Raw genomic sequence first — 21,978 nt, forward strand, 5'->3', positions numbered from 1 at the left:
TGTTTTATCTTCTGTGTGACATCTTTCAAAGTTATCTGAAAATTGAAAGTTGATCAATTTTACGTATAACAATATATTTATCTATATTACAAATGTGGAATATAATTAATTAATTAAACTAGATAAATCTGGGTGATTAAACTGCGTATGAGAAACTTACTGAGCAGATTCACTTATGCAAGGCTGAAAATTTGTCTCACCCCCGCATGTAAACAAATTGTTTCGCGCCTTATACGAGAGTTCTCCAAAGGGAAATAACTCGGACTTATCTCGAAACCGGCGTATTACAAGGAGTTCAATTATATCACATTAACACATTATTAGAGATACAGCTATTTATGTTGCATGTACAAAGTAAGGAGTGTGGACGGACGGGAACAAAATCAACACGCCGTGAGAAACCTTCAAATGGTCACGAATTAGGGCTAACCACTCCCAAACCCAGGATCTCTACTCAAGTGATGTAGCTAATCGCTATTTAGGCCACTTGAAGACAGTGCATATAAATGTAACCTTACCACCACTCCCATAGTAAATAGTAATCATTTGTTGCAAATTACAGAGAACATTATGCCACTAAAACGTCTAATAATTTGCACTAAAATGTGCTTCGGGGGAAATGGTTCTGAAATTATCATTTTAGTGAACAATGACTTTCATTAGGGAATGAAAATATAAGATTTTGTAATGAAAGGAATTTCTCCTTTTCTACGTTTCTAAAGGTGTGTTATGATAATTACATATCATATTAGACGCTGATAGTGTATTGAATTTCTAGTGAGAGTGTATAAGTATTTAACTCCTGTCACGTGACTGACGCAAACCAATCATTAACTAGCATTTCAGCAAAGAGTCTGTTATAATAAGTTAAATTCATTAAATACGTGTAAATGACATTTTCATATTTGTACTTAAAAGCATTTCCCCAATAAGCTTAAGAAGAACAACATATTCTTACAGGGAAAATATATCAAAAGTTAAAGATAACAAACAGTTATCAATCTCATAACTAAAATTAAGAGTAGGAGAAACAGTACATGACATGTATATTAAATCGCATAATTTAACCTTTGTTTTATTTCATATTGTGTCATCAACTTAATGACAAAAAGAAATATTATCAAAATAATGATGAAAATCCAAATAGGTACATCCACCAATTCCCCTAATTCAAATCCTCTTTAAGGCCAAATGATATAAACAAATTTTTCTACCTTTAGCACCGAAGAGTTCCCATGGTAAAAAAAAATAGTTTGGTTGATTTTGGTTTTCTCATTTATAGTTGTTTGGAACTCTTCTGTGTTTTAAGAGCAGGAAGGGGGTCAGTAAACAATGTAAACAATTATGGTGCCAGAAGGAAATAATCCGGAAAAATTATTGGTAAAAAACGTCATCAAAGGTTACAGAATGCTACGAAAGGTTATGCATTATCCCTTGGACGTATGATAGTGAATGTTGATGTCAATAACAACGTGGTGATCGAGGAGAAGTTGGAAAAAATTGTTCCTCTGGTGATAATTCACAAGAATGCCTAGGAAATGAAGGCACGTATCCATCTGATGCATCAGAGAGTGAGGAATCGGAAGAAGAGCATGAGGAGATTATTTGTTGGAGAAGTGGGAGACGAGTTGTGGAACTTGGAATTCTAGTGGACAATTTGGAAAAAGGTTGTGCTGCGTGTTGTAGACCACTAGATTTAACAATGCATAAGACATTGTGAGGACGAAAAACGGTATGGACTTGGATCATTGCTATATATGAGATGTCAGCAGGAAGCATGCAGCCATCTTTCTCCTGTTTCTACTGGGAAACGTCATAATGCAGAAACTAACGTAAAATGGCACATCAAAGAGATCCTGTATTAGGCATTTCTTTATTTTTTTTCAGAGATGAATAGTAAAGGAAAATCAAGAGTGACAAAACAAAAAACAAAAACAAAAATCAGTAAAATCATAAATGCCATTGTAAATTATTTTCAGAAGTTGTAAAATTTTACTCAAATTATGGGAGATAACTCTTCTTTGTCTTGAGAAAATCAGCCAATGTGATTTTTAGAATTTTGCTTCTACTCAGAAAATTCACCACGTATGGTATATGATTTTTAAGTTTATATTACACTTTAAACATTAAGTCAACATATTATGACATTTATTTTAATTTGTAAACCTTTACTGAGGGTGCAATGTCCATACATGTATATGTAATTTTATTGAAGCAGCAATTGATATTTTCCAAGTGTAAAATTTGTAATGCATTAATATTTTACATGTTATGTTGTAAATCTAATATCAGTACACTCTGTTCTCCCTGACAACCATTTTTTGAGGTATAGAAAAAAGGTAAACAAATGAAGAATAAACTAATTTACCATGATAACTATTGTTTTGTACTTTTTTGGAATTACGGAAAATATTTCACTCTCCAAGTCAAAGGGGAGAAGAATTCAAGGAATTATCCACTTTTATAAAAGAATGACATCATATAAAGTCTCTTCGAAAGAAAAACATTGTTTGTATCATCTGCCCTTAATGTTAAGTTGAATTGCGCAATAAGTTTGTAGGTTCTTGCACTTTCGAAGTACATGCATTCGCGTTCCATTTCAAACAGTGATGTCTGCAATATGTATACTAGGCTTGTTCAAAATAGTCCAATCCCGGACGTCTGCGGGCTTTCGATCGAGAAGTAGTTCCGTTGCAAGTTATATTCTACCTAGGGAACTGAGGTACACGTAACACACGTTTTGAAAATGTTGTTTAAGTTCTGGTACAGTGTAGACAATTGTCACCGTTTTAATTGTCTTCCACTTAGAACAGCCTTGTAAGAAACAGGAAATTCAAAAGGATATCAAATTGTAAAAGTGTGTATAAAAGTCAGGGAAAACGGTGTTTCGGCAGTACTTCGAAACTCTCCTATTATCAAAATATTTAATACTTTCAACGATATGGTTCGAAAGGAGCTTGGAACATCGATGGCTATATAAGAAATAAATGTCTAGTTCTTGGTTTATGTACATTCATACATGGTAGTTAACATAAACACTGTACAAAGTTACATGTACCACGCAATAGACAACCATCGATAATAATATTTACATTTTCATCTGTTTTCTCCTATATACGAGCAATACGTATTTATCACTGTATAAATACCTATACGAGGTCAACAGAGGTTACGGTTGTGCGTATGAACATGTGTTAAAAGTGGGTTTCAGGTACTACTTTTACTAAGGCAATGCACATCTAGCAATCGCTCTCGCTTATAACAGAAGTCTATCAATAGGTGAAATCAACATCCTAAAATGTATTTATGATTTTATTTGCATTCCAATCAGTGGACTTTCATCAAACAATGTATTACTAATGTATGTCTAAACGTTCGTCTGCTCCACTCCGGTCATTGGTGATGCGGAATTGTACCTAGACGATGACATTAGGCTTTAGCAAAAAGGTAATTCACAGAATTTATGGCCAATATTTCTGATTTGTCAAAGTGCATTAAGACCTACATACCGCACTGTCTCCGTGCCACAACAGCCATGGGGTGATGTCGGTTTCCAAACACACCAAATCATATTTATATTGGGGCATCGAAGCGAGGTGTCGTTGAAAACCTATTACAGAAATTTATCGAGTCAACAGAAACGTTCAGTGAGCTCATGTTTGTCAACAATTAAAAATCAAAATCAAAACCGTCCTCTACCTTCGTGCATTTCCACAATCTTTGCGATGTCATTTCTTTCCGGAGATTCATCTGCGTCCACTGTCCTGTCTATAAATGATTTGCCTACACCTGACGTCTGCAGCCCTGTTCTTCATTATCCTCCATCTCAATCTTCTGTTAACTCCGTAATGTCCACAGAATATCTTTCAAAGTCGGTCTTCAACAACTGCGTCTTCAACTTTCAAAAGTGAAAGGGCGCATCAAAACTGTAACGTTGCGCCCCCCCCCCCCCCTTTCGCTGTACGTTTTTTCCTAAATTAGGCCTACCAATTTATACATAAGGAAGAGTTTTCTATAATGTACTACTGAGTTGATACCGATAGATATTTTAAAATGATACCTTATTTCTTGAATATCATTAATCTTTTTTTTTATAATGCTTTATTTCTGCGCAATATGTGTTGAATAAATCTAAACAATTGTTGTGTTAAACTAGAAACTATTTCTTGACTGGGGTTTTGTAATAAGATAAATAGATGATTAAGTTTTGGGATGATTAGAGTTTTTGCAACAGTGACTCGTCCAATGGGCGCAAGAACACGCAGTTTCCAATGTTGAATCATTGCAGAGATTTTTGGTAATTGTTCTTTAAAATTCATATTTACAATCTCTTTTAAGTCCACAGAGAAATTTATTCCTCATAGAGAAAGATGTGTTGCACCCCCCCCCAATCTAGTTTCCACCTGGAGTGATGAAAGACCTCTGCAGAATTTGTTTTTAACTTATCCAAGCAATTTTTGCTTTAGCACTGTTGATTTTTTAAACCAGAAAATCTTGCATACATTTCCAATGTGTCAAGAGCAGCACATAAAGAACTAGCGGAACCGTCAAGGGCAAGGCTGATGTCATCAGCATATTGGGATATTTTGTGTTCTTTATCATTAATCACTATACCTTTTATATCACGGTTTTGTTTGATAAGAATTTCAAGAATTTCAGCACAGAGAAGAAAGATGAATGGTGAAACGGGGTCTCCCTGACGCCATCCGCTTTGGACTTGGAATTCCTCAGAAAATAAGCCACTGTAAAGGATATATGCTTTAAAATTGGTGTTAGTTGACTGGGGTTTGGTAATGAGATAAATAGATGATTAAGTTTTGGGATGATTAGAGTTTTTGCAACAGTGACTCCTCCAATGGGCGTTTTTTTTTATCCAGTTGATCATATTTATACCAAATCCAAAAAAAATGTAAAACTTTATAAACAAAAGACCAGGAAATGGAATCAAAAGCTTTTTCAAAGTTAATAAGAACTAGTAATCCGGGTATATTATTTTTTCAGTGCAGGACATAAGATCATAAATAAATCGTGTGTTTTCTCCGATATATCTCCCTTTTATAAGGCCTGTTTGCGTATCTGAAATGAGGAAGTTCAGTATGGATTTTATTCTATGGCTAATACACCCTGCTATCATTTAGCAAAGTAATTGGGCGTCATTTTTTTTAACAAATGCCTCGGTTTGTCTCCTTTAGGCAAAAAGATATTATGCCGAGTCTCTGAGATATTGGGAATTATTTGTGTAGAAATATTTGATTTATTGACTTCATGATTATAGTTTTAAGATCATCGCAAAAAATTTGTAAAATTATTATCATTATCCTACCAACACAGGTTTCCGCAGTGTCTTCCAATAGTAGTCAAACAGAGAATCTACAAGTACAATTTTAGAAAAGCCATCCTTTTAAAGTTACAAGAGTTGAAATATTTTATCTTTACAGAAAGTAATGCAAAAGCATTTTCGATTCGTACGATTTTATGGGAGTGCAGAATATCACCAAACAAAGTGAAATATTTTATCAAATTTCTTACCATTAAAAGAGTGCATTATGATGTAAATTTCTAAAGCTATCTAATTACGTGTATTTCATACTTCTGCCGTAGACTTAATGATCGAGCTGCCCCTGATTTTTGTTTGTTTCCTTAGGGGTGTGTGGGTGGAAGGTGTGGGTTCGTGGTCTGAGGATAAAGGTTTGTTTGGGTTTTAAGTTGTTTTTTTTTGGGGGGGGGGGGGTTGCTACATTACCAATTTGACATTTTAAAATTAGATTCGTATGACAATTCGATTTTGACGATACATGCCGTGATTGCGTTGAAGGAAAGGAGGTGTCACGTAAACATGTAATGTACCTCGGTCTCCCTTTTCCTTCCAAAAGTGTACAGTAATTAACGAAGTTAGTTACCACATACAGTTATTTTAAATGTGCTTACAATGTCATAAAACTCATCAAACTGTAAATAAAAACCGGTGAACAAGGTTTATATAGAGTTACGAGGGCTGTTCGATATGTAATGTGTATTGTACCACAGTGCGATAACGCTCTGCACGATTTCGTGGATGATGATACTCTTGAAAAGTTCTATTTAATACCATTCCAACAGTATAAACACGAACCTTCAGCTCCACATAGTTTTAAGCTTATAGTCATTTCAATAGAGCCAGTCATAGACCACTGTTGTAAAAACGGTTGGGAAACGGGTTGAGAATATTAAAGAAATTAGAGCTTATATAAAAGTTCGCACAAAACTCGGTCATTCGGTAATGCAGATTTTTACTGAATTGGGGGAAGTTTATGGGTCTGATAAGGTATCTTATGAGACAGTTTGTAGGTGGAGAAAGAAATTTTTGACTGGTACAGAGTCCGTCAAAGATGCAGCAAAATCTGGCCGACCTGTGACTGTAACAGGCAAGGCAAATGTCTCAAAAGTCAGGGAAATAATTGAAAGTGAAGGCAGATACACGATTCGTGATATTGCCAAAGATGTTGGCATATCGCTATCGCGGGTGTATTTCATTTTGAAGCGTATTTTGAAAGTACGAAAGATTTCTGCCAGATGGATACCGCATATATTGACAGATGACCAAAAACGGGTACGAGTACAAACTGCTAAGCAATTGCTCAAAAGGTTTTCCAAATTCAATCAATGACAATTTGCAAACATTTTTACTGGTGACAAAACATGGGGTTTCACTATTTCAAACCAGTAAGAAAAATTGGAAACAAAATATAGCTAACTAAACACGGTAGAAGGCCTGTAGTTGCCAAAAGAGCCATCAGCAACAAAGAAGGTTCTTCTCATGTGATGGTATAGCCGTAAAAATTCCAGTACCGAAGGGCAAAAGTGTTGCAGGTCCGTATTACCGAGATGTTATACTAAAAAAGCTCAAGAAATATTAACATAAACGACGCCCTGTGTCAGGATTTTAGTGCTTTGTGTAGATAGATAGATATAATTTCAACATGTTCAGACCTAATACATCTGTCAATATAAACACCAAGTAGTTTTGCACATGATAGATTTTCAATAATGGTATTGTCCATTTGAATAGACAGTTTTCTACAATTTTTTAATCTTTGCGCTGTACCAATTATCATGCACGACATTTTCTTGAGATTGATTGTAAGTTTGTTTTTATCCATCCATCAGCAATAAGACAGTTCAAAATGCCACGTTCACTGAAAAACGAAATTTAAAGGTCATTACACTAAATTGGCTCCTTAAAACACCTCTTGCATGTATGAAGTATGATTTCACCATCGAAAGAGTGATACAAGCTGTCAAGTATTTTATATGATTTTTTGTGATTTATCCTGGAATGATAAAAAAGATACTTTGTTTGCAAATAAGATACTCTAGAGACCAAATTTCGCTGTGATTTGATGCATAATATATATATATCAGAAAACATGCCTAAACGACTCAGATAGACGTTTTAACTTTTAAATAAAGATATATTCATGAAAATTGAAAACGTTATTTGCTAATATTTGTTTAATCTACGGATAAAATCTTCCAACCCCCCCCCCCCAAAAAAAACCAACCCATCAATTAGAAAAAAAGAGATATCAAAGAAATATATCGGAATTATAAAAAAAGTAGTCATGGAAAATATTGTAATCAGAAAACTACATTCCCTAGATGTAAATTGGACTACAAATTAAACGAATTTATAAAAGAAACTAATTTCTTGATGAACATTGCATACAATTAGCAACAATTTGATTATTTTAGTAATTTCTATGAATTTTGATCGGGATCGATACTTTTTTCTCTCGTTTGAATATAGTGATTATATCTGGAATTTGATTATTTCGTTTCAATTTCTTTTCATGATATATTTCTTCGATATATCTCTTCTCTAACTGACATGTCTCTTAAAGATTTTATTCGTTCATTTAGAAATGTTAACAAATAACGTTGTCAATTTTCGTATCCCCCCCCCCCATAAAAATTAGAATGCTTATATCTGAATCTTTTAGGCATGTTTTATTAGATATTCATATCATGCACCAAATCACAGCGTTTGGACTCAAGAATCTCTTATTTGCAAACAAGATACCTTTTTTATCACTCCGTGAAAAATCACAATCACGATAGTAAAATGGTGTTTTAACGAGCCATTAAATAAAATTTTAGTATAATGAGCTACCTTAAATTTAAATATCAATACGCGCATTATGTCCGATGAAAAAAGTTGAAAATTTAATGTAATGATAAAAAAAATAATGATCAGGACTTCTATCTAGATATCTTTTATATGCAATTGAATTTCGATTATTCCACCTGTTACAGATTATAGTGATTCCCACAGCAGCTTCTAAAGGGCAGGGAAATTTAGTACCTCAGACAGGGGCAGAAGGGAACCCTCGCTTGGTTCGAGGCTTAAAACACCACGTCCTCACAAGTCAAGGTTTTGTGATTTGGAACTGTATTTTGATGATGAAAATGCTCAATGCACTCTTCAAAAAGTTGTACAATTATAAAACAAAGTAACAAATCACATAAATGAAATAATTCTTTTTAATCTGTTACCATGGAAACAAAGCCCGGTGGTTAGTAATTTTACAAGGTTTCTTAAATGTTTATGGTCCAAATATTATGTTTGAAGTGAAAATTTTCTGATATAAACCTTGTAAAACTACCCAATATACATTTTTGTTGCCATGGCAACCAATTTAAATTTTATTAAAGACATAAAAAAAATGCTTTTTTGTGTTTTAAAATTTTTCTACCAACTAGAATTAAAGATTATCTTATAGATAATACTTTTTTTTTTTTTTTTTAAAAAGTCTACCATCTTTTTACCCTATAAGTTTTTATAACACTGGTATTCTCGTTTGTACAAAGATCCTGTAAATGTAAAACATCAACAACAAAAGAAATTAAGCTCATCTGGTCAAAAAAAACAACAAAAAAACCCGACACGGGCGATTTTTGATAAAGTCAATTTTCAGAAGATAAATTCATACTGAACATACTGATATGCTACATGTCAAAATGTCGCAAACCTTACCCTTTTAAAGTTATTTTTTACTGAAAAAATCATTTGAAAGTTTGAAAGTTTAATTGAAGCTGCGCGATGTTTCAGGAATTTCTCTGCCTTGTTTTGAAATATTGCACAGAGTCAGTCGACACCAGAATCATGGTTAATTGATATGGATTAATTTATATTCTACCCGTATATATTTAAATTTTATTTTGATTATGATACGGTAAAAGTCTCGTCACATGATCTCTGCGAAATTGAGTTGTCTCTCTTGTTTATCTGATCTACATATCGCTAATTATAGATATACCTAACAACTTTTGTCGTATCAGAATAATTTTAACAATCTTTCAGATATTATTAAGAATGTTATTTCCATAGATGAATACTTCATGTTCGTGTTTTAAAAATGATTTTCCAAGTATTTTTGTATGCAAAATGGCCGGGGAATTAATACACGAATTGATGATAAAACGGACATCTCTCTTGTGATAAAAGCAGTGAAGAAATGGTATGCCACGAAATGACATGGGTTTCAAATGACTTTTCTCAAACTGCTCATAACTACCCCTTCATACTTCTTGAGGTACACAAAAGCGCGCGCCAATCCGCGCATCTAGCTAGCTAGGTTCACTTCAGTCGTGTACCAATTCTAAGTGGTTCACCGTAAAAGCAAAACGATATTAATGCATATATATAGTGATGAAAAGAAAACGGTCACCTTTTTTTTCAAATTGTAAAAATTATCACAATATTCAGAACTTAATCTTGTGTCAGTTATCAGTAAACGAATGTATATCAGAATTAGCCTCGGAAAGAGCTATTTTACTCATATAAATCCATTGTAAACGTATCTGGAATTTTAATATTTTTTTAAGCGAATATCATACCGAACGAATTTCGCAAGGTTGAAGTGGTATACACTTTTTTTGAATATGATACAGTGTACCATACTTAGACAGTTTCTACGGATGTTTACCGTTATCACGTGCTTCCAATTATCGGATTAGACACAAGTGATCAATTACGATCTGTTTAATTTACCTGGTCAAATACTGCATCCGGCAAATAAAACGAATTTGACAAAAGAAACAGACATTTGTAATTGGGTACAAAAAGGGGAATTTTTGTGTTGTAACAGTTGTTAATGGCAAAAGGGCGGCGATTTTTTTTTTAAATTTGGGAAAGGGCAGAGGGGCGGCGGCAAAAGGCGGCAGGGCGGGGCGCCCCTCTGAAACTGTTTAAGGGAATCCCTAGATTAGTCGATTACTTAATAAAAGTCACTTGACTACAATTACCACTTTCCTTTGTCCGTCATTTACTTTCGTTTTGTTACGGGGTTTTCCGTTTTACTTTTCAAAATTTAGCAGCCGGGGCGGAGCAGCGTGAGGTAAGATATGTTTCATGTATATCTCAGAATTTCGATTTTATTCATTTAACAAACGACTTTTAACTGCACTAGCTCTTAATATAATAAAACGAGATACTTTTATTTTGATTTCATAACCAATTTGCATGACTGCATACATGTATATACAAAATGCACATGTATTTGTTCTGCGTGCTTGACCTAGTTTTCTAACTAAATTGTCCATTGAACCACTGATTCTACAAGTTTATTGAAGCATGAATTTAGCACGGAAGTAAAGAAATTATAGACTGTTATATAGGTGGCATCTCACAAAGCCGACATCAATGATCATACGCTTTGGTATTAATTGTGTACATATGTATTAGATGTTTTTATAAACATGCTTCCCAGCATTTTACAGTGTTTTAATCACTGCGTGTCATTATCGCCCTCCAGGTGTAGCAGGGAAAGCCGCTGGTGATATCGGTCGCTTTAAAAATAGAACTCTGTAGCGGTACCCGTGCAATTCGACCCTCGAACGATTAGAATTGAGTAGAGTGATAACAGATTGATGTAATTGTGTTTGGTTATTAAAATTAAGCAATATGAAACACAAACAATCGAACAATATTGTATCATTCAACGGTTTGTTACAATCTGTGATGGTTTTAGAGAGATCATGGGACAGACGAGGTATCTTGTTTAGAAAAATATACTAAACGATAAAAGAAGGACTAATTTCTTTCACTCCCGGGGAATTAAATGATAAAATCTTTTGATTTCGTAATTACTTTTTGGGAGAACTTAATTTTTTCCAATAACCCTTAAAATTTGCGTCATTTTATTAATTTCACCTTATAAAAAATGATAGAAAATAGTACAAATGACTGAATAAATGACTGTAAAATCCAGGAGCTTCCGGGCACTTCGCCCCCTGGGCCACCACCAGGGCTTCGCCCTAGACCCAATGGGGCCAAGGCGGCCCCCAGACCCCCTGCCTCATAAAGTGGCGCCCCCGTAACCGCAACTCCCGGATCTGCTCCTGATCTCGTAGTATCAATTTCCACATTTAACTTTATGGTTTTATTTCAAATAATCAAAACTAGAAGTATTTTTGTAGCTTTATCAATTTCACCTATATTCATATGTTAATCTTTTGAAACAATGTTCACTATAAATTGAAATTGCTATTTTTATAGTTAAATATATAGGCCTATGTGCATTCTACCTAATTGAGTACCAGTATATCAATACATTTAGAGATGGGCTATTATTTAATGAAATGGAATGTATGATGGATGTCCGGGTAGGGCAGAGGTAGCGCTCTCGCTTCTCACCGCTGCGACCTGAGTTCCATCCCCGTGATCGGCAGTGAGAGAGTATGGTGGTCTCCCGCTCGGACACATGGATTTCCTCCGGTTAAATAAATGTATCCCATTTCCATTCTCAACGACCGTGTAGCGTGTGACAGTGTGACGATAATTCCATCGTCATCGAAAGCAAGTTTTTTTTAAGACTTGCCTAGATGGTCCAGCGGTCTAGTGCGCTGGTTACATGCTGCTAGGAGATTTGGTTCCGCAGGTCGTGAGTTCAACCACGGGTAGCGGCGGAAATGGGTATCCAAATAAAGTGGAAATTTTTTGTGCTTTATATTAAATATTTCTTCACTTAGGGCAGTTATGTTCATTTAAGAGTTCATTGATATTTCCGTGCTTATATATATGTAAAACTTCTACGGTACCAATTTTGATGCACCAGATGCGCATTTCGACAAATGTCTCTTCAGTGATGCTCAACCGAAATGTTTGAAATCCGAAATAACAATGAAGTTTTAGAGCTTTTATATATATATATATATATATATATATATATATATATATATATATATATTATATATAATCCAAACAGAAAGAGTTCATATCACACAGTCAAAATAAATCAATAAAAAAGCAGGAAAATATACAGTTCCAAAATATATTTAAATCACTAGCCCTTTCTGGATTTTAACATCCATCCTCGGGAGAATACAAATAATGAATCTGCGCATTTCGACAAATAATGTCTCTTCAGTGATGCTCAACCGGATTCATTAATTATTTGTATTCACCTGAGGATGGATGTTAAAATCCAGAAAGCGCTAGTGATTTAAATATATTTTGGAACTGTATATTTTCCTGCTTATATATATATATATATATGTGTGTGTGTGTGTGTGTGTGTGTGTGTGTGTGTGTGTGTGGATAACATGTGACGTATTTTCTCTGGACTTTGCAGGTTTCCTGAAAATGACCCATGTAAGGGAACCGGTAAGTTATGCATCTTTTCTATCAGTTACGTAATACATACTCAACATGGTAACTATTGCTTATCTTGATTTTTTGTTTGTAATATACATGTACAAAGTAATGTTGATATATAGTATTTTGTGTAGTAATTATATCGCATTTACTGAGAGAAAAACCTCTAATGGGATCGGCAAGTTACTACACATGCAAAATTATCTGATAAGGTTACAAACACTGTCACATTCAGAATCCCCACTGACACTTGGAATTACTGGTCATTTATTACTACCCATTATCTCTTAACACCATAATGAAAAAGTGAACATAAAGAACATAACTACTATTTAATCACAAAATATGTCCTAAAGTATCCACCCTGTTGATAATGTATGCATACCTGCTAGCATGGGATTCTGTGTTTTGACATTGATGTCTACTTAGAACATTGTTTACAAAGTTTACAGGTTTCAGTTAAATCAATTTAAAAAAATGTGATCCTTATGTATATATATATTAAGTTCATAATGATGCAGATGTTTGTAGTTATATTATTTGCTACTCTTTGGTAAATTATAATACAAGTTCTAAAATATATTTTAGTATGTATAACCCTTACTGCGCAAAAAGTATTTTTAAAAATGAAAAGCAGAATGTCCTGTGCTACTGTGATAAGAGGACAGAAAGATATCCAGCAAACGTGTGCACATTGAAAGAATTATTGGACTTGCCAAAACTTTCAAAATACTGACAGAACCTATGAATAGCTCTGAAACAAAGCTTTCCTCTAAAATTATTTATGTCTGTTTCATGTTGTGCAATTTTTGGAAATGCATAGTGTCGTCTTATGCATAATTCACCATTAAAAATTGATGTAATTAAAGAATAAACCTTTATTTAATTTTTTCAACATTTATTCCATGTACATTTACCAACAGATTTAAAATATCTTTCATAAAATTCATTCAATTTTCTTTTCATCTCGTCAATGAATTTGTCATTCCTTTTAATTTGGAAAGCTCTTATCACAATGAAGGTCCCTGTAGAGTTGTGGATCGGGTGACATCATAATGAATAAAGGTCCAGACAGTGTCCTTGCACGATGTTCATTTCTTCTATATGCTTCAATTAAGTCTGTAATCAAATAACACGTATCAAGTGATCATTATAATGTAAAACATAGTGGCAATAATCAAATAATTATAACACTGTACCGTTTTATTCAATATAAAAATGCGTTTCTATTTTGCTGCAATCATGAAGCAATATAGCAACGATGTTGGAATTGCCGAGGAAATTCAAGTTTAGCTTAGCTCGGTAAATCTGCAAAATTTTACAAGAATTCCTTTCTGATAACACCTAATTCCATAATACGTTGTTATAATATATTTAAATAATATCTAAACACCATTTATAATTATTTACCGCGTTAATCATATTTTACTTGGATGAACATTAAAACATTGAATGTTTATTTACCTTCCTACAAGTTCCCACTTTCTTCCCGGTTTCTTTGCTCCAAACTTTTCTAACTCTTTCCTAAGTTCAGGTATTGTCATATGACCACAACTGGATGCCATCGTAAGTAAAAGGTAGTGTTTGTGTTTTCCGAAATCGCATTTGAGAATGGTTGTTGATAACCCATCTTCTCAACATTAATAATTTTGTTTGTTCATGGCCGGATTTGCCTGTGGCGCCCTCTATCAATACAAGATAAGATAACCGACTCCGGTTCCTCATTATATTGATAGTTCACTATTTTTAAAACTTATACGGTACCAATTTTGATGCACCAGATGCGCATTTCGACAAATAATGTCTCTTCAGTGATGCTCAAGCCGAAATTTTTGAAATCCGAAATAACAGTAAACTTGTAGGCCCTAAGAGCTATTTTAGGGGAAAACAGAGTGCCAAAAAAGTGGAGTCAAATTCGTCCAAGGATAAGAGCTATGCATGAGGGAGATGATCCTTAATTTTGAAAGGAATTTCTAAATTTTATCACAGCAATTAAATATACATCCGTATTTTCAAGCTAGTAACGAAGTCCTTAGCTACTGGGCTGTAGAGACCCTCGGGGACTAACAGTCCACCAGCAGAGGCCTCGACCCAGGGGTCATAATGTAAAACTTATACAGTACCAATTTTGATGCACCAGATGCGCATTTCGACAAATAATGTCTCTTCAGTGATGCTCAAGCCGAAATTTTTGAAATCCGAAATAACAGTAAACTTGTAGGCCCTAAGAGCTATTTTAGGGAAAACAGAGTGCCAAAAAAAGTGGAGTCAAATTCGTCTAAGGATAAGAGCAATGCATGAGGGAGATAATCCTTAATTTTGAAAGGATTTTCTAAATTTTATCACAGCAATTAAATATACATCCGTATTTTCAAGCTAGTAACGAAGTTCTTGGCTACTGGGCTGTAGAGACCCTCGGGGACTAACAGTCCACCAGCAGAGGCCTCGACCCAGGGGTCATAATTTAAAACTTATACAGTACCAATTTTGATGCACCAGATGCGCATTTCGACAAATAATTAATGTCTCTTCAGTGATGCTCAAGCCGAAATTTTTGAAATCCGAAATAACAGTAAACTTGTAGGCCCTAAGAGCTATTTTAGGGAAAAACAGAGTGCCAAAAAATTGGAGTCAAATTCGTCTAAGGATAAGAGCAATGCATGAGGGAGATAATCCTTAATTTTGAAATGAATTTCTAAATTTTATAACAGCAATATCACACTATATGTCAGAAAAATAGTAATGAAAATTGCATGGTCTTAGGAAAGGGCTTGTGATCGATTGTCAAGATTCAATACCATAAATACCTTGATTTGTACATGATTTATAGAATAATAGGAAACAATTAAATAAGGTATCAAAGTTGATAAAATGTGATACTAAGATGAATGTTTAATAGATCATTTTAACTTTTGGAATATATTAGGTGTGGTTAATTATCAATAATGTTCTTATTCGACCCAGTCTCAAACGAACATAAAATATTTACTTCCTGATTCAAAATCATAACAACACTTTTTATGGGTAATTGCTCCAAGACTTGCACATTTATTCATGATAAGTACATATATCACGCGATCTTTCTCACTACCTTGAGGAATAATATCTTCAATATCTACAATGGCATATACATGTACATCTATATATATACCTTATGTGTAATACATATTTGTATCATATACATTATACCTGTATGATAATTAATATACATTACACCACAATAGCAATGTGTATGTAGAGGGTGGGTGGGTGAGTGGGTGTACAGGTGTGAACAGCGCAATGTCTTGAGCTCGAATGACTGAGAAACAGAACCTGCTAATCATGCTCTACATAACCGGTCTTACTGGTATGACACGCCTGAATCCCTTTACAAACTATAAATAGCAACCACGTGTTCGATGTAACAGGTTAGATTTATCAACCTGCAATAAATATGTTTCTCAGTATAGAGTTAGTTAGATATCTCTGGCATAAGACTTTCATGCTTTAAATGAACAATTGCAAAGTTAAATATTTGACAACGTAAAACATCTGATATTGGAAATAATATTTATATGATATACATAGAATATAGATTGTTTGTATAGCATTGTACACGGTATCAATATTCAAACTTTGACATCACGACAATATGAAATTATTGCCTCTGATGTTGGAAATTCAAAAGTGCTGGAAAGAAAAAAAAATCAAAGGATGCCGGAAATTAAAGGGGTGTATATTTTTTTTTTTAAATGAACCGGGTTGTATTCTTACGGTTATTTTTTATTTATAATGAATAGGACACAAATCATTATATTTTCTATTAGTATACAATGTAATCAAAATGACCATAAGGTATTCCAGAACCATAGGACAATCCAAAGGGAGGTCTCTGTGTTCCAAATGCCTATAATATATATTGCAGAAAACGTTGCTATTTCTTTCTCATGAAATTGATTATACATGTGTAGCTATCTTAATCCTTTGTTTAATTTATATAATTAATATATATCTTTTATAATATGTTATAGAAGGATATGCTATAAAAACTTGATATTACAGTTTTCATATCACATCCCACACCAGCCCTGGGTCAATTTATATCACCCCCTCGAACTTTATGGCTTTGGGACTTATTTAAAGTGACGCTGATATATTGTAAGTGGTAAGACGTTTTGAAGGTACTAGTACATATGTCCCAATTTGTATGTTATATTTTGTCCGATAAAGATATCAATACTATGGTATTCTTTGAATAAAGTGCACACCCCCCCCCAAAAAAAACTATCAAAGATGCATACAAAAAACTTCGATTGTAGAGATATACATGAAAATAGTTTCAAAAGACAGTCTATAGTTTTCCACACTTTCTTTCCGAAATAAGCCGAGTGTTGACCACGTGACTATCTTATAAGCATTACTAGGTGCTATTTTCAATTTCCCCAGCAATTCATAGATAACTACCCTTTAGTGTTTACACATGATATATCATAATGAATTTACTGTGATACGCCCTAACTCCTATATCTGCAGTCAATGAACTCGATGCCAAAATTTACCGACGTCATCGTTTTCTTTCCGACCACGTGTGAAGAAGGCGCGAGCAAGGAATACATTACACAAATAAGGCCAACCAAATATGTCCCAGTGTTAAATTAGTCAAAAACGAGCTAAACTTTTTATGGCATGTCAAACGTTGCAATATTTGATCTTTTCCATTTGTATTGTATAATTTTCCATTTGTATTCTACATTATCCATTTGCATTGTATAATTTTACATTTGCATTGTATAATTTCCATTGGTATTGTATAATTTTCCATTTGTATTCTATATTTTCCATTTGTATTGTATAATTTTCTATTTGTATTGTATAATTTCTATTTGTATTGTATAATTTTCTTTTTGTATTCTATATTTTCCATTTGCATTGTATCCCAGGAATGTTTACTTTGATTTGTTACGAAGGATTTCATTAGTTAACGTCACTGATGTACCACATCTGTAGAAGGGCCGCATCGTCGCAATCCACGGTTTTAAGTCCACTCACTCGAATAGAAGCACCCGTGGGTAACCGACGATGACAGGGCCGTAACAATGACGGTTCATTATCGTGCCAACGCCTGTGCAGCGATACAGAATATCTGTTTTTAAGGTCATTACGGAAAGACCCGTGATTCTCACTTTTAAATGTCGAGTGTTTGGCAAAGGAGCAATCACTGTCTTTATGTCTTAATAGGTTTGATGCGGCAATGACAGTAACGGTTCTCGAACTCACGACCTCTCGCCCACAAACCAAGCGATATATTACTGAGCTACCGCGACCAGGTCCTGGATTTTTTAAATTACGTACCTAGCTCTAGTAATGGCGACCCCCCCCCCCGATCATTTTTGTTTAAAAATAGAACGTTACTGTCCAGAAAAGCATGCACATTTTTATTTAGTCAGAATTCAGTAGATTCGGGGGACTTAATTCGGGTTTGTTACAACTATTCAATGGATTAATCTTAAGTTATCGTTTATCGAATTTGGTAATGCGCGAGATGTGAAGAGGTAAAGTTCAGGAGCCACGTTTCGCAGGAATGTACCGTATTTGCTAAGTGTAATGGCGTAACCCCCTCTCCCCCCATTAATTGATCGCTTTTATGCGTCTAATGTGATCAGCATATTCAAACTAGTCTCCTATTTAACCACTGGCTGATCTAGATAATTCTGAACGAAAGGATGCAGTAAACTGCTGGATGTCTGGGGACTGTCTTAAGATCCCTAGTGAGTCCAGTGCAAAGCCTTGGTGGAGGGGGAGGGGAGTTGCATGGGGAGGGCGAAGTCAGTGGCGGATTTAAGGGGGAACGCAGCCGGCGCCCCCTCCCCCCTCAAAATTTCCAAATTTAAAGTAAATCTTAGTATCTTGTTTAGAAAAATGTATTAAACAATAAAAGAAGCAATAATTTCTTCCATTCCCGGAGAAATAAATGACAAAATCTTTTGATTTCTTGAAGTACTTTATTGAGAGAACTTAATTTTTCCAGAAACCCTTAAAATTTGCGTCATTTTACTAATTTCACTAATTTACTATTTCAAGCCCTATGAAATCTGTAAAATCCATGCAGGAGCTTTCGGGGACTTTGCCCCCTGGACCCCTACCAGGGCTTCGCCCTGGACCCACTAGGGGCCGCCTTGAGGCGGCCCCCAGACCCCCTGCCTCATAAAGTGGCGCCCCGTAACCGCAATTCCTGGATCCGCCCCTGGAACAAGTGCCTTCTGATAAAATAAAACGTACATGCATGCTTTTTTCGACATCTATATATAAAATATCATATTTGTGAAGGGAGGGGGGATGGGGGGTCTCCCGGCGCAAGATTCCTCATTGCTAGCTACATGTATGTTCAACTAGTCCTTATATGGAACCGATCGCGGTAGTTCAGTGATATGCCCTTTGGTTCGTAACCGTGAAGTTGCATGTTCGAGTTCTACTCGTGTCATGGCTGCATCAAACCTTGGACGTAAATATCGACAGGCGTTGACACGTTAAAGTACCCCCAATGTTACGCCACTGTGCCCATACATGTAGCATAGTAAGTTTATTTGTGGTACGTCACCTGCAGCTGGTGACGGCTAAATATAAGTGGGACCTAAACTAATGAAATCCTTCGAAACAAATCAAAATAAACAATCCCTCGGATGCAATACAAATGAAAGATTTTGCAATGCAAATGGAAATTATACAATGCAAACGAAAAAAATATATAATACAAATGGAAAATATAGAATACAAATGGAAAATTATACAATACAAATGGAAAATATAGAATACAAATGGAAAATTATACAATACAAATGTAAATTATACAATGCAAATGAAAAATTATACAATGCAAATGGAAAATATAGAATACAAATGGAAAAGTATACAATACAAATGGAAAAGATCAAATATTGCAACGTTTGACATGCCATAACTTTTCGACATTCCTTTTATTTGGGATGAAATCAAATAGTTTGTTTCACAAGTCATTATATATCGCCATTATATATACAGTGTACTTTAACAATGTTATTTTTTTTAATCATTAGTACGTATGTACATTAAGGTATTCATTTAACTGGTTGTAAGATAATTCTTGGAGTGAGGCAAAAAGACATATACTCTTCTAGTATTCAGAACTAGGTAGATACCCAGTGCGTATTTTATGGAAATGAAACTCAACCAAACAACCTTGTTATTATAAGGAGAATAAGCAAGAGTTGTGTTCACCATTAGGTGAGGCAATATTAGTATGAAAGAGGCGATTTTATATTGAATTATCCAAGACATATCAAAGACATACTTTTTGGCATACAGAAACAAGAGGTGTTGACAGATGTATGCCTCCGGGAAAATATATCTTCATTTAATGACTTATTTCGAAATGAGGATACTTTTATTGGGAGATATTTCTGATATCAATATATGCACGATTACTTTTTGGAACTATCTCAATGAGTTACCGACACATTATTATTTTAAGTGACACTGATAATTGCAGTTACCTGGCTACCCGTTCAATGTATACGAGGTTGAAAAATGTCCAATTTCAATCGAAATGTGGGATAGAACAGCTCAGAGTCTGAACTGCAGCTTCGACAGTTCAAACAAATATAGGTATCACTGTTTGCCAAACAGTAACCTTACAAAGCTGGTTGAGTTCTGTTGGACGTCCGCACGATATGGCACAGGAGAAGTGGGTAAGAATATCTATCTATCTATTTATCTTATCTATGTATCTTATCTATCAAACTATCTTATCTATCTATCATCTATCTATCTATCTTATCTATCTATCTATCTCATCTATCTCATCTATCTTATCTATCTATCTATCTATCTAAATCTATCTATCTATCATCTATCTATCTATCTATCTATCTATCTTATCTATCATTTATCAATCTATCTATATCTTATCAATCTATCCATCTTTATCTATCTATCATCTATCTATCTATATCTTATCTATCTATCATCTATCTATCTATCATGTATCTATCTATCTTATCTATCATCTATCTATCTATTCTATATATCTATCTATCATGAAAAAGTGAAGAAAACTAAGGGATGAATCTCATAAATCCTATAAAGAATACGAATTTAAGATTAGAGTAAGCATGTACCCCTGGACACCAGAGTGGAAGCAGATGCCTAGGACGAGAAAGCATTCCCTATTTACTGATCACACCCGCCGTGAGCCCTACATTTCGATCAGAAAATCTAAATAACCCTTGGTCAAAATCTGTATGTAATGACTGCTTTAACAATTGGAATGAAACATGTCAGACGGCATTCGACCAAATGACAGGTTGTATTTGCAAATTAGATCATTATGAAACCATGGAATTTGCTAAATGCTGACTTTAAAGGAGAGTGTTGAGAGCCTGTAACATCAACTTATTTGTCAGTAGTAATTGATTTAAAATTATACTCAGGACATGATTTTGTGTATCGAATCCATTTAGAGACATGAACACCAATTGCAGATGATAGTGGAATATACATAAGTATGGAAAGCTGATAACGGAAAAGCTGACGTCATCCCGTTTGTCATAAAGTTGAGTTATTAGTTGAATTGAAATAGAGAATTAGAAAAAAATGGATTTGCATTTTTTCTTACAGACGGTGCGTTTGATTGCTACAAACTGACAGGGGAGGGAACAGGGAAAGCGAATTTGATTCGGACTACTTGCAGTAACGTTTCCAACAGCTGTCCAGACAAATTTTACTACAGCGATAAGATTTATCAGTGTATGTATTGCAGAATCGATGTAGAGTCTAAATCCTTCAATCATGAATGTGTTTATTCAGTATTCTAGAATATGAAGTATTTTATTCTGTTGATGGTTTATTTTCCTTCTAGATCCAGACTGCTTTCACTTAAATAAAACGTCTGAAATGTAAGTATTGAACATAGGCATGATACCAAATTTTCGGTGACAATCCTGTGTTAGAGATATCTAAACCACCAGTTACCTTTTAAGTACGACAATGCATATCTATATTTAGAAGGTTGTTAAGCAAATACGAGCGCATGCGTGTAATGAATATAGTATAAGTTGAATTGCATGCATTGATTTTTATGAATTTAAAGACGTCATAAAAAGTGCTGTTGGCCTAAGGGGTTGTCTACCAAAATTACCCTTGGACGGACAACAAGAGACACTATATTTTATTTTTTGGATTAGTAAATGTATCCAAATTCTCGACATACAAAAACAAATCAAATTTCAAAATCTCTGTTTCCAAAGAGACTTTGTTTAGTTGTTATGTTAATATACAATGTAAGGCTACCGAGTACAATACCAAGTGAAACCGCTGATAATTAGATAGAA

At 34.4% G+C, this 21,978-nt stretch overlaps 1 protein-coding gene and 1 long non-coding RNA gene across 2 annotated transcripts in view; one reads left to right on the forward strand and one right to left on the reverse strand.

The window, feature by feature from the left end:
* Positions 1 to 10,275: 10,275 nt before the first annotated feature.
* The window catches only part of LOC125657994 (uncharacterized), a 53,110-nt gene continuing 41,407 nt past the window's right edge, over positions 10,276 to 21,978 (forward strand). The window contains exons 1-5 of the mRNA XM_048888988.2: positions 10,276 to 10,376; positions 12,612 to 12,643; positions 20,139 to 20,337; positions 21,266 to 21,394; positions 21,507 to 21,543. Coding sequence (XP_048744945.2) covers positions 12,623 to 12,643; positions 20,139 to 20,337; positions 21,266 to 21,394; positions 21,507 to 21,543 — 386 coding nt within the window. The 5' untranslated portion in view covers positions 10,276 to 10,376; positions 12,612 to 12,622. The remainder of the gene's footprint in view (positions 10,377 to 12,611; positions 12,644 to 20,138; positions 20,338 to 21,265; positions 21,395 to 21,506; positions 21,544 to 21,978) is intronic.
* LOC130050251 (uncharacterized) lies at positions 13,498 to 14,487 on the reverse strand. Its single transcript, XR_008798697.1, has 2 exons — positions 14,099 to 14,487; positions 13,498 to 13,753 (listed from the first exon to the last, which is right to left on the reverse strand). It is a non-coding gene; the product is annotated as an uncharacterized LOC130050251 (long non-coding RNA).

Source organism: Ostrea edulis, chromosome 9 (genome assembly GCF_947568905.1).
Source record: "Ostrea edulis chromosome 9, xbOstEdul1.1, whole genome shotgun sequence".
NCBI classification, from domain to species: domain Eukaryota; kingdom Metazoa; phylum Mollusca; class Bivalvia; order Ostreida; family Ostreidae; genus Ostrea; species Ostrea edulis.